General features: G+C 47.8%; 1 protein-coding gene across 1 annotated transcript; it reads left to right on the top strand.

The window, feature by feature from the left end:
• Positions 1-5,681: 5,681 nt before the first annotated feature.
• On the top strand, positions 5,682-17,958 carry LOC128329724 (extracellular calcium-sensing receptor-like). Its single transcript, XM_053261336.1, has 6 exons — positions 5,682-5,893; positions 5,981-6,272; positions 10,876-11,697; positions 12,557-12,826; positions 13,793-13,919; positions 15,225-17,958. Exons 1-6 carry the CDS (start codon positions 5,682-5,684, stop codon positions 16,136-16,138), a joined length of 2,637 nt encoding a protein of 878 aa, XP_053117311.1. The 3' UTR covers positions 16,139-17,958.
• The last annotated feature ends 884 nt before the right edge of the window (positions 17,959-18,842 follow it).

Here is an 18,842-nt window from a genome sequence, read left to right as displayed (position 1 = left end):
TTTGCTCCTCCTTGATTCGACCACGCCCCCTCTGCCGTGTACGTCACACGCGCCGCGCCTAGGGGGCGGGGGAAAGGAGAGCGCTATGGAGGCGTGGCTAACTCAAAATACTTTTGTTAACGTTATTGCCAAATAATTTCCCTGCCAGTAAAATTGATTGTTAGTATAACTGCTCTGCTAGAGGCTGATCAGATTCCACCGCCACTTGACCTGTCTGCAGGCGGTGGGGGAGGGGAATGGGGGGGTCACAAAAGGGGCAAAGTGCATGCCCCATACATTAAATTTTTGAAACAGAAATACTATTTTATTTTATTATTTCACATTAACACTCTCATCCTGAACATATTTTCATTAAAATCAATCCTGCTGAGTTCTTAAACGGGGGTGGATGCTTGTTATTTGCCCCGCAGCCGGAGACAGCAAGCCAGCCAGAGGAGGTTTCTAGCTTGAGACCAGTTCTAGAATAACCTGTGTACATTTTATTTCCTATTTTTATTGGTAGTTTCTAGGCTACTTTCCAGTAGGCTTATGAGATCACCTGGCATTGTGTGTGTGTATGTGTGTGTGTCCGTATGCCCCCCACCAACAACTTCGCAACGCCTGGACCAATATGAACATGAGAAAAACACACAACACATTAAATCATAACAGACCAAAAAAAAAGGAGGGGAAAGAAATACAACATACAATACAAAACAATTTAAAAGACATTTTTTAAAAAATCAGTTAAAATCAGATGAAAATGTAAAATTTACAAGGCCTGAGTGAACAAAAAGGTTGGCATCTAAAACCTGGCATCTAAAAGAACAAAATGCTAGGAACCATTAGGAGGGGTTGGGGAAAAATTGCTAATATTATAATGCCCTTACACAAATCTATGGTGCGGCCACATGCAGTGGCAGCTTTAAGCAGAGGCAGAGTAGGCACTTGCCTATGGTGGCAAAATTTGAGGAGCGGCAAGGGAGAGCCGTTTTCTCATTAAAAACCACCGCTGTGTGCCGTGGAATAAGTTCAGTGGTGTCTGCGGGGAGGGCCTTTCTCCACATCCAGAGAAAGGCCCATAACGGATTGCAGATGGGGTGGGCAGTCATTTGGGAGGGAGGAGGGGATATGGAAGGAACTCTCCTTCGCCACCCACACAACGACATTGCTAAAAGGGGAAACTTTCCCCTCAGCCCACTACCACCCTCCCCACAGCAGCTGCTGCCGTCCCATCACCTGTGCAGCGTTTTAAAGGTAAAAAGGGAACTTTCCCCTAGCCCCCCTCCATGCCCACTGTGAGCACAGTGGTGGTTTTTAAGGAGAAAAAGGGGGGGCTTTCTCCATCCACCCCTACCCTTGCTGCAGCAGTGGGGGTGGCAAATCCTTGGCTACCTACAGGTGGCAAATGGCTTAATCTACGTACATGCCCTCTCTCCTGCTGTGGCTCCCCTGCAACTGGTATTGAGAGGCATCGTGCCTCTGAGGCTGGAGATGGCCCACAGCCACCAGACTAGTAGGCATTGATAGACCTGTCCACCATGAATCTATCTAAGCCCCTTTTAAAGCCATCCAAGCTGGTGGCTATCACCACATCCCATGGCAAGGAATTCCATAGATTAATTATGCGCTGTGTGAAAAAGTACTATATCTATCTATCTCCTATGTGCCACAATAGAACATCATCTTAAAATTTTTTAAAAGGTTTTTAAATTGTGGATGATGCAAGTCCTTTAATGGTACGAGAGAAAGACATGCTGTTCTGGTAGCTCCAGGTCTTAACACTCCCATCAGTTTTGGAGGAGGAACACAACTGAAGGAAGCCCCGGCGGGTGTGTGACTGGGGGAGTCAGTCATGTGACTTTCCTCTGGGGGGGGCAAGGCAGTGGGCCCCCCAAAACTGTCTCCCCATGCCCTATTATAGTTATGGCCCTGGAGCTGTTCTTATGTTCTTATGAAGCCAGGCAAACTTCACTGGGGGGAGGCTATTCCACCATCACTTGGTTTCAAACCACCTCCAGCTGTTACAAATTCCTGTTCTACAACAGAATGCTACTTCTTACCTGGAAGCCTAACCATTCATTTGTACAGTATATTTAAAAGGAGCACCACTGCTTTGCCAGGATTCTCCCATCTATTCTTGGGACAGGAGAAGAAGACCTAAGCTGCCCCTGTAGGACACTGCTGCGTCTCCTGCATCCTCCACACCACTGAACCTTGAGCTTTAACCATCACCAAGGAGACAATGAGTGCATCATAATGGAGAAAGCACAGGTGATGTCATAATTGCCAACTGCAGAGGTGGGGGCAAAGTGTCATCCTTCAGCACTGGAGAGACATGTGCATCCATCTGCACTACAATACCAGTCCTGTCCTGGAAGTTTTAGACCAGTTCTATCCTGGGAGTTCTCGTTTGGAGAGAGTGCTGATAACAGTCAGATCCCCAAGCCCAGGAGTTCCCAATGTCAGGTCCCCAAACAATATTGGACTACATCCTTCTCAGCTGCTGGAGGCCATTGTAGCTGGGGATGATGGGAGTTGTAGTCCAACAATATCTGGGAATTCAAGACTGGGCACCCCAGCTCTAGCCTTTTCCCACAGCTGTATTAGTCCACTGTGGCAAAAACAAACAAACAAACAAAAACATTCAAAAGCAACTTGGTCCAACAAAAACTGAAGCCCAACATCTGGAGATGCAAAATGGAAACCCCTGCCCTAGCCCACCCTTTGAATCAGCTGGGCAGAAAGCTATGAAATTTCACATGGTGTTCTTACATGATCATAGCATTAAATTTGTTGACGTTTAAGGAGATCAGTTCACCCCTTTAATTTTTTTTTTTTTAAATTAAACACTTAAAAAAATTCATTAAAAATCAAGGGGTGGACTGATCTCCTTGAACATTCACACATTTAAGCTACCACCATGTGCTACTTCCATATGAATTTCGAGAACTTTCTGTCTAGCCATTCTGGAGTTGTAATATGGGTACAAAACATGGGGTACCACTCCTTCTATATGAAAGCAAAGAGCCGTTTCCTCCAAATAAGACTTGAATGATGGACAGAATGGGAGATTCAGTTCCAACATTTTATATATTTTTCTGCCATGAAACAAAGCAGTTATGATATTTTTCAACCGTTTTAGGAACTTATTTTGAAAATAAAAATCAACAAATGAACCAATGTCCTTGAAAGTCTGCACACTTAATGCTCTCAGCATGTGACAGCATTAAGTGTTTAAATTAAATCAAATTAATTTTGAAATGTGAAATTTCAGAGCTTTCTACCCAGCCATTCCAAAGTTAAGAATCTTTTCGCGTTTCCTGTGGATCCCTACAGGAAAATTATCTGATGGAGCCCGTGTGCAAGAATTAAACATTGTTACAACACCGAAGGTGAACTTCAGGGCAGAGTTGGGATTTAAACCTGGGTCTCCATGGGCCTAGTCCTTTCCAGGCTTTCAAAGAAACAAAACCCATGTGAGTTGAATAGATTTTTATTGATTAGTCAAACGACCATCTCAAACATCACAAAAACCCCATTCTGCACCACTGGTGAATTGTAGGTCCATTGGCAGCCTGGACCACCAGTTGCCACCACCTCGTAGGGAGGAGAGCTGGTCTTGTGGCAGTGAGCAAGAGTTGTCCACTTTTCTAAGCAGGGTTCACCTTGGTTTGAATTTGGATGGGGACATCATGTGAGCACTGGAAGATATTCCCTTTGGGGCAATACAATGTCTCTCATCTCATCTCATCTCATCTCTCTCTGGTGCAAACAGCCATCTAATTGGGGCAGGACAGTAAGTAATTGTTCCTCTTCATGTTGGAACCTGCCCACAATTTTATGCACTTATCTGCTATTTTCTCAGTGGTAATTGGAATGAAAATAAGCTGATGACTCCCTTGTCACATGTTCATGGTGATGAGGGTCTCACTAACACTGCTACGTGTTGCTTATTTGGTTAATGAGACAAAGTAAGCTTCAGGGCAGGAACTGGCATAGCAACTTGTGGCAAATAAGAATAAAATCTATACACTGAGACGATCAAGACAAACAGCTATTTGCAAAGTTTCATGCCTCCGATCTTGGCTACACTCATCTAGGGTTGGCACTTTTTCCCTGGCAGGCATCCTCTGCCTTTTATAGCTGAAGAAAGGGGAAATTAAATTAGCTCAGCTTTTCTCAGTATGGCTGTGCAGTGAAGAGGAAAGCTTTACCTGCTGGATTTCTGCCCTTCCCCCTCCCTGCACAGCTGTACTGTGAAAAGCTGGGCTAATTTAATTTCTCCACCAAGTCCTGCCGGTTAAAAAAGTGGCAATTGAATGGGAACACACCTCCATGTGGATCTTGTCAAAGATGTCAGTCCTGCGAACACTTGCCTGGGAGCTGGGGTGTAGCTATACTTGTGTGGATGGGTTCAAAGAACCCTGGCCCCACCCAGCTCCACCCCTGCCTATTTTCTTCATTATCTCCCTCACTGGGGATCCGCTGGGGAGAGGGGCAAATACTGGGCCCCTCTCCTCTAGCTATGGCCCTGCCTGGGAATAAGCACTACTGAACACAGTGGGACTTACCTCTGAGTAAACATGCATAGGATTGCACTGAAAGATCTGGCAAGATAGTGTAGCCCTGCCTGCTCCTTCTTATTGGCGATTCTTACAGAATCTATGTGTATTTAGCATTTTTTGTAATGCTTTCCCCGTGGATTTATTTACAGGTAGGGAAAAGGGAAACATTACTCTTGGAACTGTCCCTCGGACTTCACAATACGCTCTACATTTCAAGCTGTATTTCTCAACTGTCATGAGATCTGAAAGCTTGCTCAACATGAAATGCAAAATGCCTTTCACACTTGTGTAACAGTCCTACAGAAAGCACAGACAGGCAGGCCAAATATTTGCCCGTGGAGGCTTGGTGGCCTGAGGGGCCCCAATCCAGGTGAGTGAAAAAAGGCATCTCTTCCTCTTCCTGGTGCCCTCAGGGAAGAATGAACCATCACGGAACTCTCTGGCCTTCTAGAACCACGGTAGATGTTGTCACCCACCAAGGGATGGAGAGTTAGAGGATGGAGTGGGAGATGTAATTTTCTGTTATTGGTCACCAGAGGCTACTTTGCTGATTGGGGGATCATCCATTGTGTTGTGCCCAGAGTCCCTGTTCGGGGACTCATCCAGTTCCTTTTATGGCACATGCCCTCATCGCCCCTCCTACCTCCCCCGTTGCCCACAATTTTCCATTTGGCACAAATACTCTGAGGATTGTGAGAACAACTTGTTCTCTGGGACCACTGGAAAGGGAGCGTTTGAGTCCCGGCATTTTCCTCTGGATTCTGGGCCATCAAAGCAGGTCTCTCCCTCCAGCCCTGCCTGCTTGCTCACAAATATGACTTCGAGCTCACTTTCCATAGTATCTCCTCCTCTGCCATCCATCAAGAAGTAATAGAAGACCTCCTAGCCTTTCCTTGGGCCTGCGGACTTTGGCTGGGGCTTAAATTCCGGTGTCCCCAGTTTTGACACAATCTAGGCCACGGAGACTACGGGACAGGAGGCTCTGAAGGATCTCCCCTTGGCCCTTTTGTGCTGCTTTAAGAGAGGAGTGGAAGCATCTGCTTGGGATCTATGACCCCCCTGTTCCTCGGGCTCCTGTTATTTATCCAGGTGCTCAGCATCCATGGCCACCAGTGCTACCTGCGTACTCCCATGATGGGAGCTTTGGAGAGAGGAGGAGACATCCTCATTGGGGGGCTTTTCCCGCTGCACTTTCACACGTTGAGTGACCCTGTGAGCATCCCCTTCACCAAACCCCCCAGCCCCACACACTGTTACAGGACCATTCAGTGCCAGGGCCTGCTTCCTGCCAAGCTGTCCTATTCTTCCGGACCTGCCAGTGGAAGCCATTCTGGCCACAGCTCAAGGTAAATGCAGAATCGTCCACGGTCTTGCTGCTGCCTCTTCTCCCATTCTGACGGAATCTTGACATTCTGTCTCCCTCTTCTCTACAGCTTGTCTCTTTGGTTTTACAAGTACATCCAGACCATGGTATTTGCCATTGAAGAGATCAACCAGGACCCAGACCTTTTGCCCAACCTCACTCTCGGCTTCCAGATCTTTGATTCTTGCCACACCGTTTCACGCACCCTTTTGGGGACCATGCAGTTTCTCACAGGTCGTCCGAAAGCCATCCCGAACTTCCGTTGCCAGCTTCATCCACCCCAAGCTGGCATTATAGGAGAGTCTGGCATCCCTGAATCCAGAACGATAGCCAGGATTCTAGGTCTCTACAAATACCCCCAGGTAAGAGGTGTGTGTGTGTGACCTGTTCTCTTGTATTTTGCATCAGCACCATGTGCACTGATGGAGAGCCAGCCAGTGTGGTGTCGTGTTTAGAGTGTTGGACTAGGACTTGGAAGACCCAGGTTCAAATCTACATGCAGTCATGCAATTCACTAGGTGTCCTTGGACCAAGCAGGTACACACTCTCAGCTGAGCAAACTTTAGGGGTTTTGTGAGGATTAATTGGAGGGGGGGAGCCATGTATGGCAAGGGTGGGATTAAAATGTAATAATAAATATTGTTCCATGAACATGATTGGTGTTTTACAAGGACAGGAGGTCCCTGCCCCAAGGGACTTATGCTTGACTCTTATAAATTTGAATCAGGTGAGACAACAGGGGAAATGGAGAAAAATTGAGGCAGGAGGTAAATGGGATGAATATGTATATATTCAGTTACATGTACTTAGGCAGAGTTATAATAGGGGATAGGGACAAAGAGGTTATGACTAGGCAGGGTTTCTCAATTGTGGGTCCCCAGATATTGTTGGACTACAACTCCCATCACCCCCAGCCACAGTGGCCAAAGGAGTGTGAACGGGAGCTGTAGTCCAACAATATCTGGGGACCCACATTTAAGAACCCCCGGTCCAAGGTGGGGTTTGATTCCTTCCCCTACACCAATATTGAGGGGCACAAGAGCACTTTGCATCCGGTTGCCCTACGAGGATGTTGCTTTGCAAGGTTCCCATGATGCAAACTTTGCATGCTATTGGTCTGAGGTTCAATCCCCAGCATCTCCAGTTAAACAGATTAAACAGAGGAAGTCCTCTATCTGCCTGAGACCGTGAAGAGTGAAATCCTAGCCATTACAGAAAATATTGGGCTAGAGGGACCAATAGTCTGGTTCACATAAGAGCAGCCCTGCTGGATCAGGCCCAAGGCCCATCCTGTCCAGCATCCTGTTTCCCACAGTGGCCCACCAGATGCCTCTAGGCATGCCCTCTCTCCTGCTGTTGCTCCCCTGCAGCTGGTATTCAGAGGCTTCTTGTCTTGGAACCTGGAGGTGGCCTGTAGCCACCAGACTAGTAGCCATTGTCTATGTATGTCACTACATTGCAGGCCCCCCGACAGGAACTGACTGTTCATGAGCCCAATCCAAATAGGTCCAGGGCTAAATCCCTGGCTTGGGCTGCCCTCCGGAGAAAGCTCCTCCTCAAGCGTAGAACCATCAGAATCACAAGGCACACTTATGTTATAGTCCGATCACTAGCAGGTGGTTGTAGTTGCACAAAAAGGCCAGCAGAGAGCAATGGGGTTACAGACATTGAGATGGAGAGTTCTTTGTAAAATCGTAGATACTGTACTACTATAGCTCCAAACACCGCACTTCACAGTACTTGTTGCAACCCGATCACCCTATCGCTCTCTTTAAGGAGAAAAAAGTCCCTTTCCATTTATGGGAAACAAGGTGGCGCTTATACCATCAAGTACTACCACTTAATATGGCTAAGCCATGGCTCCCAGAGGACCAGCAAGAGTGCCCTAAAATCACCTGCAAACAGAAAGCTAGTGAGCTAGGCAAAACATTCAGGGAAACCCACTCACATTTCTTAAAAGAGTGTGTAGTAGCCAAAAGAGTGTGGCAGGGAGTAAGCAAGCTGTTAGAGTGGCCTGATTTGGAAAAACAGACTTAGGAAGAACTAACATCGGGTTTGAGTGATAGAACCTCCTTTCGAGGTCCCAGAAAGAAACCTTCAAGGAAACGAGACGGAATGGGTGCCCCCATACTAGGGAATTGGAACGTTCCCCTTCTCGTAATCAGGTTAGTAAACTTGTATGTCATTTATGCAATGCCCCTGCTTAGGAATAGGGAGGGAAGACGCAACCAAGAGGTTCACGCAGATGAGACAGTAAATCTCTTCTGGAAAAGTTTGTATGGTTATGTGCAAAGAGACCAGCAATGGGACAAATTGTGGAAATGGACGTCGGACGTAAACACCCAACTCCTGCCCCCCGATTACCTGATGTGCCTTGAAATCCCCCACCCCCGAGTTACAGTACTACCTGCATATACTTCATAACCTTGTGGGTTTCCAAATCCTTGTGTGTAAATCTTTGTAGATATATCATGTACAAAAAACCACCTTGTATATCATTGTGCTTTGGCAACGTACCGTATGCTTTGGTAGTTTGTTGGTTCAATAAAAAAAAACTTGTCCTATAAAAAAAAATCTTGTCCATTATGGGGTGTGGGGCTGGGGAGGCAGATTCAAATGCTAAAGCTCTAGTAATACCTTTATTTAAAGTAAAGCAAAGTTGTGCCATAGAGTCGCTGTCGACTCCTGGCGACCACAGAGCCCTGTGGTTGTCTTTGGTAGAATACAAGAGGGGTTGACCATTGCCTCCTCCCGCACAGTATGAGATGATGCCTTTCGGCATGTTCCTTTATCACTGCTGCCAGATACAGGTGTTTCCCATAGTCTGGGAAACGGCCATACCAGTGGGGATTCGAACCAGCAACCTCTTGCTCCCTAGGCAAGTTACTTCCCTGCTGCATCATTAGGGGACCATCCAAAATCAATGTCAGAATCATAAGCAAGCTTTCAGGTTCTTCAGAAACTCTTCATCAGACTGGATGTTGAGCAAATTAAAAAAAGGGTTTGGGAGAGAGCTAGGCACATGGAAGAGACCTAAAAGGCTGCTGTGGAGTTGAGCAGATTCATGTTGATTAACCCTACAAGGTGTTATAGCCAGAATTCCCTGTAACAGGGATCCCCCGATGTTGTTGACTACAACTCCCATAATCAAGAGGCTGTGGAAGCCAAAGGGATCGTGGGAGTTGTAGTCAACAAAAATCTGGGGATCCCTGTTACAGGGAACACTGGTTAGACCCCCTGTCTGTGCATCTGGTCCTGGAGGGGAAATGCAAGACATTTGTAGGGGTTTCCCAAAACATGGAGCACCTGTGACGAGGCATCCAATGCTGCCGTGCCCCAGGACGCTGCTGGCAGCAGTCAACTCCCTTTCAAAACCAACTCATGCAAGCTTTGAAAGCGGTACTGAGGGCAGGAAGGACGGAAGATCACCAGCAGCCTCCACGTTTCTCCTTGTGCCCCTTGCAAGTTTTGCAAGAAAGGGAAGGAGAAGTCCTCCGTGCCAAGCTTCCAAGGGTCAGATCCGCCCCAAAGAGCTGCTCCAATGGCAAGAGGGAGAGGCATCTTGTTGCTACAAAAGGTAAAGTTGTCCCATCAGGTCGCTGGCGACTCCTGGTGACCCCAGAGCCCTGTGGTTGTCTTTGGTAGAATACAGGAGGGGTTGACCATTGCCTCTTCCCGCACAGTGTGAGATGACGCCTTTCAACTTCTTCCTATATCGCTGCTGCCCGTATAGGGTTTACCATAGTCTGGGAAACAGACCAGCGGGGATTCGAACCGGCAACCTCTGGCTTGCTAGTCAAGTCATTTCCCCACTGCGTCACTACTATTTATATACCACTTTTCAATGAAAGTTCTCAAAGCTGTTTATATAAAAAATTAAGTAATGAAGAAGAGGAGATTATTCATATTTTATTTTATTTTATATTAATTTGTTTTCCTGGCTCCAAAAGACTCACAGTTTAAAAAGAAATATAGAGGAGACACCAGCAGCAGCCACTGGAAGAATGCTGCATTAGAACACAAGAACAGCCCTGCTAGATCAGGCCCAAGGAGTCCAGCATCCTGTTTCACACAGTGGCCCACCAGATGCCCTTGAGAAGGCCACAGGCATGAGGCGGATGAGGGCATGCCCTCTCTCCTGCAGTTGCTCCCCTGCAACTGGTATTTAGCGGCATCGTGCCTCTGAAGCTGGAGGTGGCCTATAGCCGCCAGACTGGTAGCCATTGATAGACCTGTCCTCCATGAATTTGTCTAAGCCCCTTTGAAAGCTATCAACGCTAGTGGCCAGCACCACATCCTGTGGCAGAGAATTCCATAGATTAATTATGCACACTGTGTGAAAAAAGTACTTCCTTTTGTTGATCCTAAATTTCCTGGCAATTAGTTTCATGGGATGACCCCTAGTTCTAGTGTTGTGAGAGAGGAAGGAAAATTTCTTTCTGCCCACTCTGTGTACTCCATGTTTAATTTTATATACCTCTATCATGTCTCCCTGTAGTTGCCTCCTTTCTAAACTAAAAAGCCCCAGATGCTGAAGCTTTTCCTCATAAGGAAGGTGCTCTAGGCCCCTGATTATCTTGGTTGCCCTCTTCTGTACCTTTTCCAGTTCTACAATATCCTTCTTAAGATATGGTGGCCAAAGCTGTACGGATAACTCCAGATGTAGCCGCACCATAGATTTGAATAAGGGCATGATAACATTAGCATTCTTATTTTCAGTCCCCTTCCTAATGATGCTGTGCTGGGGTTCAATAGGGCCTATTGCTCTCCCCTTGCTAAACATAAGAGAATCACCCCTTTGGAAGGTGCCTGTTGAGCCTAGTTAGCAGGGGATCTTGCTGCCCTCCTGATGCCTTCGTAATCCACCACCTGAAGCAACTGTCCTATCTGGCCTCATGAAAGGGCCGCCCCTGCCTCTGTAGATAGTTAGGGCTTAGCTGATGGATGTTCTCCTGTTGTTGCCAGGTCAGCTACTTTGCCACTGGCCCCGTGACACATGATGGGTCCCAGTTCCTGTCTTTCTTCCGCAGCGTCCCCAGCAACAAACTGCAGGCCCGTGGCCTTGCTCAGCTGGTGATTTATTTTGGCTGGACATGGGTCGGCCTCCTCGCAGAGGACTCTGAATACGGAAAGCAAGGCCTCGACATCGTGCAGGAAGAGATTGCCAAGAAGGGCGTCTGCATTGCCTTTTCACATCTGCTCCCTAAGTCACCTAATGAAGACAGCATCACGCAGGCCGCCAGAGCAATTACAGAATCCCGGGCCCGCGTGATCGTAACCTTCTGTGGGTCTGAGGCACTACCTCTCCTGCGTCAGCTGTACTCGCAGGGAGTGGCAGGGTGGGTGTGGCTGTGTTCTGAATCCATGAGCTACCTCAGCATGTTCAAGGGGGAGAAGGCCTTGCGGATGCTCAATGGCTCTCTGTCCCTCTCCCCTCACAAAGAGCCAGTGCCAGGCTTGAGGGACTTCATACTCAAGCTCCATCCCTCTCGTTCTCCAGAAGATGTCTTTACTCAGCAGCTATGGAGTGTGGTCTTCAATTGCCGGTGGAATGCAAGCTCTTGGGAAGGGGGAAATGGCCCAAAAACATGCACTGGGGAAGAGGATCTAAGGAACGGCACCAACCGCTTACTCAGCATGATGGGCTTTGGCATGACCTTCAACGTCCACAATGCGGTCTACGCCATCGCCCACGCCGTACACAACATGGTGCAAGATGCACCAAGAGGATCAAAGGCCCTGGTGAACAAGATACGAGCAGCAAGTCAAGGGTTCAGCTCCTGGAAGGTGAGGTCTGACATAAGAAGCACATTTATGTAGTTACCTTTTGGTTTCTAGAAGGTCTGCACCAGGGGTGGCCAGCCTGAGTCTCTCCAGCTGTTGCTGGGCTACAATCCCCATCACCCCCAACCTCAATACAGCTAGGGATGATGAGAGTTGTAGTTCAATAACCACTAGAAAGCTGCTCGTGGGTCACCTTTGTGCAATGTTGGTTCAGAGGACACCAAGGTTAGCTGATGTCAAAATTGGACAGTAGGCAAAGTATACTACTGCTGCTGCTGCTGCTGCTGCTGCAAATTTTTATATACCGCTTCTCAAGAAAAGTTCCCAAAGTGGTTTACATAGATATAAATAAATAAACAAAATGGCTCCCTGTCCCCAAAGGGCTCACAGTCTAAAAAGAAACATAAGGTAGACCCCAACAGCAGCCACTGGAGGGATGCTGTGCTGGGGCTGGATAAGGCCAATAGCTCTCCCCCTGCTAAATATAAGAGGATCACTACTTGAAAAGGTGCCTCTTTGCTTAGTTAGTTGGGGTCCACCATTGGTTAGTGCAGAATAAGAACCTCCCTATCTCTGGCAATTTCTCTAAAAGGCACCGAAGACGCATTTATTCACCCTGGCCTTTAAATAGATTTAGAGTTTAAATTTTTAATGTCGGTTCTAAATGATTTTAACATTATTGATTTTAATGTTTAAATGATTTCAGTTGTTTAATTGATGCTTTAAATGATTTTAATTGTAAGATTAAGAGATGCAAGATTCGGGCGGTATAAAAATATGTTAAATAAATTAAATAAATAAATAATGGTGTGCTCCAAGTTGCGCCCTCCCCCTTTAACTTATCCCTCACATTTTTGTACAGCACACAATTAATGTCTCTCCCCCACCCCACCCGCACCCACCCACCCATTCGCAGTTCCTTCAATACTTGAAGACAGTCCGTTTCAGGAACAAGGTGGGCGAGGACATTTCCTTTGATGAAGATGGAGACCCTCCTGCCGCCCTCTTCGATGTCCTCAACACACGCCTCCCCAACATCACACTGGTAGGAAGAATCGCATTTGGCTTCTCCCAAAATGACGAACTGACACTCAATGACAGCGCCATCGTGTGGACTGGAGGGAGCACTGCGGTGAGAAGGCAACGGGATGTTATGCAGTCATCGGTTTCTTTGTCCTGCTCAGTTGATTTTTGTTGCTTGCTTGGTGTCTTTCTTAGTCTTTCCTTTATGGATATCTTACTGCTGTTACCGTGTTTCCCCAAAAATAAGACAGTGTCTTATATTAATTTTAGCCCCCCAAAATGCACTAGGGCAATTAGCGGTACATCAGAAATTACTGCTAGGTCTTACTTTCGGGGTAGGTCTTACTTTTGGGGAAACAGGGTATTTTGGCTTTTAAAAATAGCTTTATATATTATTCTCTTAAACGTACCCGTTGCTAAGCTCATGCGTGGCAGCTCTCGCGGGAGTTTGCGGGCAGCTGCCGGCGGGTTAGTGACAGGGACGGGGGAGAAAACAGTCATGGTGGCTGGAGGTGGGCTGGAGGAGGAGTGTGGCCAGGCGGCAGGAGGAAGTGGTGGGCCAGAGGAAGTGGTGGGCCTGCCAGCCAGCCGGTGAGAGAAGGCATGGCCAGCCAGTGGGTGGGAGGAAGCGGCGGACCGGCTAGCTGGTTGGAGGAAGCAGTGGGCCCGCCGGCTAGCCAGCCAGCAAGAGGGACCTAAGGTTGAGAACCCCTGTTTTATATCCTTTACTACTACTACGATGACCTTGTTTGGGGTCATGTGAACAAGCCTAGCAATCTGCCAAGACCAGATGCAAAGCCAGGAACTTTTCCTGGTATTTAGGTGCAGTGGTAGCATATATATGGTTTCACAGATATGCTGTTAACAAGTAACTTGTTGAAATTTTAAGAAGAAATACCAGTCACCAGTGTTCCCTCTAACAGGAATTCCCAGATGTTGTTGATTACAATTCCCATCATCCCCTGCCAAAGGCCACTGCAGCTTGGGATGCTGGGAGTTATAGTGAACAACATCTGGGAGTCCCTATTAGAGGCAACATTGCCAGTCATCTGATGAACCTTTCTTTTCTGCCTAGATCCCTGTCTCTGTGTGCTCACCAAGCTGCCTCCTGGGCTACCACAGATCCCATCACCACCCAGAGAAGTCTACTTGCTGTTTTGACTGCGTCCCATGTGCAAAGGGAGAAATTTCAAACCAGACTGGTGAGCGGGCACTCTAGCATTTTCTCTCTGGGTATATCTATACGTCTGCTAAGAAAAGAAAAAAGACCCCTTTTAAAGTGGTGGAGGTGGCTGTCTTATATCTAGCAGGGCTGGAGGAGCAACTGTCCCTGGGAGCTGTAGTCCAACAACATCTGGGGGACACAAGGTTGAGAACCCATGTTTCACATCCTTTACTACGACGACAACAGATTTTTATATACTGCTCTTCAGCACAGAAATGGGTTTGTAGGGCAGAGCCCAATAGAGAACAGATTGAAGATGAAGCTAGGATTAATTTGAGTGGGATGTGGAATGGGCAGAGATGGAGTGGAAGTTGGGAACAGAGGAAGCTGCTTTATACTGAATCAGACCATGGGTCCATTGAGCTCAGTATGGTTCACACTGACTGGCAGCAGCTCTCCAAGGTTTCAGGCAGGGGTCTCTCCTAGCCATACCTAGAGATGCTTGCAGAAGGTCCCAAATTCCTTCTCTGGCATCTCCAGGATAGGGCTGGGAGGAACTCCTGCCTGCAAGCTTGGAGAAGCCACTGCCAGTCTGTGTAGACCAGGGATTCTCAATGTTGGGTCCCCAGATGTTTTTGGACTTCAACTCCCATAATCCCCAACCTAAGGCCACTGGGGCTGGGAATTATGGGAGCTGAAGTACAATAACATCTGGGGACCCAGAATCCTGGTGTAGACAATACTGAGTGAGATGGACCAAGGGTCTGACTCAGTAGATGGCAGCTTCTCTTCCCATGTTCCTATACTGCCAGGGGGTGAACCTAGTACTTTCTGCATGCAAAGAGAGGCTCTGCCATGGAGCTACAGCTCTTGTGAGATCAATGTGGTGTAGTGGTTAGAATAATGGACTAGGACCGGGGAGACCCGAGTTCAAATCCCCATTCAGCCATGAGACTTGCTGGGTGACTCTGGGCCAGTCACTTCTCTCTCAGCTTAACCTACTTCACAGGGTTGTTGTGAGGAGAAACTTCAGTATGTAGAACACCGCTCTGGGCTCCTTGGAGGAAGATTGGGCTACAAAATAAAATAGTAATAAATAATAATAATAATAATAATAATAATAATAATAATAATAATAATTCAGCCCATGCCCTATGGCAAAGATCTCACAGCAGACAGCACTCCCATGTAGTCACCCATCCAACTACAAACTAGGGTGGACCCTGCTTAGCAATGGGGACCATTCAGGCTTGCTCCCAGAAGACCGTTGTGTCCTCCTCTGTCTTGGGATGGCCGGTCTGCTGATTGTGAGATGGCTCACCTTCTCTGCCTTGGCTTGTAGACTCATCCTCCTGCTCGAGGTGCCCGGAAGACCAGTGGCCCAACGAAGGGCAGACGCGGTGCAGACCCAAACGGGAGCTCTTCCTCTCCTTCCGTGAGCCCCTCGGAGCCGGCCTGGCCAGCGTCTCTGTGTGCAGCTCCCTTCTCCCCGTCTTGATCCTCGCCCTCTTCATCACCCACCGGGAGACTCCGCTGGTGCGGGCCAATAGCCGCGAGCTCAGCTACCTGCTGCTGGCGGGGCTGGCGCTCAGCTTCCTCGGCTGCCTCCTCTTCCTCGGCCGGCCCACGCGCGGCACCTGCTTCCTGCGCCAGGCGGCCTTTGGGCTGATCTTTGCCCTCTGCCTCTCCTGCCTCCTGGCCAAGACGCTGGTGGTGGTGGCCGCTTTCCAGGCCACCAGGCCGGGCAGCTACGCGAGACTCTGGCTTGACCCCCGGACGCCCCGGGCCATGGTCCTGCTGGGCTGCCTCCCTCAGTTCCTGCTGTGCGCGGCGTGGCTAGCGGCCAGCCCGCCTTCCCTCAAGAGAGACACCCGCTCCGTCCCCCACGCCATCAGCCTGGTGTGCGACGAAGGCTCCCAGGTGGCGTTCTGGAGCTTGCTGGCGTATCTCTGCCTTCTGGCAGGACTCGCCTTCACCGGGGCCTTCTGGGCGCGAAACCTCCCCGACGCCTTCAACGAGGCCTGGCTCATCTGTTTCAGCCTCCTGGGCTGCCTCGGGGTCTGGCTGGCGTTTGTCCCGGCCTACCTCACGACGGGAGGCCACCACGCGGCCACCGCGGAGGCCTTGGCCGTCCTGGGCTCCACCGCGGCCTTGCTGAGCGGGATGTGCCTCCCCAAGTGCTACATCCTGCTGTTACGCCCGGACCTCAATACCCGCGAACACCTCATGGGAAGGGGGAAGGGCTCCAATATTTAACCTGCTCTGGAGCAGAAATGGATCGGGAGAAGGAAGAGAATACTCAGATGGTTAAAAACAAAAACATAAGATGCTGCCGTATACTGAGTCAGACCCTTGGTCCATCTAGCTCAGTATTGCCTACACTGACTGGCAGCGGCTTCTCCAAGGTTGCAGGTAGAAGTCTCTCTCGGCCCTCTCTTGGGGATGCTGCCAGAGAGGGAACTTCTGCACGCAAACAGCACCAAGGCTTCAGGTCGGAGTCTCTCCCCAGGCCTGTCTGAAGATGCCAGAGATTGAGCCACACCAGGGATTGACCTGCATGCAAAGCAGATACTGAGCGATATATGGGCCCATCCCTGAGGAAGAGCTACCGTAGTTACCTAAAGAGAAGATGACTCTAAATTTATGACAACCCTCCTTAAAAATATAGGTGAAATGCAGGTTATACTTATATTGACCCAGAAGGAACAGGACTCTGGATTTATGACAAACTGCCACCCCCCCGCCGCCGCCGCACCGCACGCACATGCACGCACCGCCATTTCTAACATCAAAGAACTGGGGGGAAACCTAGTCAAGTAAACCCAGGCATTGTGGCGTATACAAAGATTGAATCTTCAGCCTTGGCATTATTAGCACCGTGCTTTCACCAGCTGAGCTAACTGAGCAGCTTGAGATTGATCTTTGGATATTTCTCAAACTGGCCTGTTGAAGAATCCAAGGGAAAGAGTTGTGGCATGTAAGGACAAGGCAGTGGAGTGGAATCAGGAATATTGGTAGTTGAATGAAATAGATTTCTTTGCTGTCCTTCAAGAGAGCCCTTAAAACCTATCGGTTTGGCCTGGCCTTTCAGGGTTTTTAATTTAGTTTTAATTGTTTTACTCTTAACCTGGTTTTCAGGGTTTTAATTGTTTTGATAGTTTAATTGTTTTTTAAGATGTTTTTAAATTTGATGTTTATATTTGTATTTCTATTTTAATTGTTATTAATGATTTCTGTTTTTTAATTGTAAACCGCCCTGAGCCAGCTTGGAAGGGTGGTATAAAAATTGAATGAATGAATGAATGAATAAATAAATAAATAAATAAATAAATAATATTCTCTACAGAGAGGCAAGTGCAGACTGCTTTTCCGTGCTCTTGCTGCGGGCTCTTTGTTAGCCCTGCTTCTACTCTAGAACTGGAGTACATATAACTAAAGCCCCATTCAAAAGCTGGCCCGGATCAAGGAATGGGTTAACCAAAAACACCACACCTGTGAGTAGCTAATGATAGCGGTGAAAGAGACTTGGTTCTGGGAGACTGTGGGTTCAGGTAAATATCCGCCTTGCTGTGGGTTCATATGAAGCATGGGGCCACACGGTTTGGCTGTCTCCAAACTGGTGGTCACGAGAGCCTGGAGGGGCTTGCTTTGGATGTTGCATTTGCTTCCCCAAACAGAGCAAAGGGTCAGGGACAAGCCTCCCTTTCCCCTCAGGCTGACGTTCTGCATACCCTGGCCCCAGGTTTCAGAACTCTAGATCCTATGCTGGTCCCTCCCAGAAAGGCTTTGGAATTTTCTCCCTGCTGAAATAAGAGCATCTCCTTCTCTAGTTGTTTTCAGGAAGACCCTCAAGACTCTCCTGTTCTCGCAAGCTTTTCGTTAGAATTCATTTTAAGGATTGTAATAATTTGTTTTATTTTTTGTATGTGTGTTTTTATGTATTTTAATCTGTGATTGTTAATACTGAAATGTGTACACCGCCTAGAGATGTACACATCAGGCGGTATAAAAATGATAAATAAATAAATTATTGGCTTCCCTGCAGGCAGAAGAGTATAAGAAACTCTGAATCAGAGCTTGCCTCCCTTTGAGGGTCTCTTTGCTGCGGAAGTGGCTGTTCTTGCTTATCTTCTTGATCTGTCTGCTTGGCTTGATTTCTAGTGCGTTCCTGACCTTTGGCTGCCAGTTGTGTCCCCTGAGCCCTACTGGATTGCTTGGCTCTCTTGGTCCCGGATTCTAGCCTTAAGCCACCTAATGGCCACTGCCCACTAGGGCTCAGCCCCGATCCCGTCTCCAAGTCTGGCCTGATGAAGTGCAATCTTTCCTGCAATGGTGCTGCACTTCTGATGCATCTCCGCCTGGAAGTCCAATCCAAAGAGCACCATTGATTGTAAGGGTGAATGTAATGCAAACTATAAAGCACTTAGCAAATTACAAGTGTAATCTGAAAGATGAGTTGTAGAAGCCATCTGCAAAAATCTGTGTTATATATTTGAATTTAGAGGGCATTTTCAGTTGATGGGGTAGGAGGCGGGGCTGAGGAAGCATATTGGGCTCAAATTCTAGGGACCCAGCTTGAGCTCGTCTGGTGTTCACCTGCCATAAAATAAACAAAGCTTTTGAAAATCAAATATTTTTAATATTTGCTCCAAATCAAACTCTAGTGATTTAGTGATTTTATACATTTGTATTTTCAGCCTTTTTTGCCAATGAAAAATATATGTATCTATCAGTGATTTTGGAATTTCATTTCCTGGACAATCTCATATTCTAATAGCCACTCATCCTTAAAACTAATCCAAACATTTAGAGAGGACACATGGTACAGCCCTCCCTAGAATGTACCACTGCAGAATGCGAGGGAGGGATTGCACCAGGCTCAAAGCATCTTTCTTTAGTCTTTGCAACTTAAAAGTTTCCTACTCTACTATCACCGGGGGTGGGGGGGGGAGAAGCCATT

Source organism: Hemicordylus capensis, chromosome 6 (genome assembly GCF_027244095.1).
Source record: "Hemicordylus capensis ecotype Gifberg chromosome 6, rHemCap1.1.pri, whole genome shotgun sequence".
NCBI classification, from domain to species: Eukaryota; Metazoa; Chordata; class Lepidosauria; order Squamata; family Cordylidae; genus Hemicordylus; species Hemicordylus capensis.
This window is presented reverse-complemented; position numbering and strand designations above follow the sequence as displayed.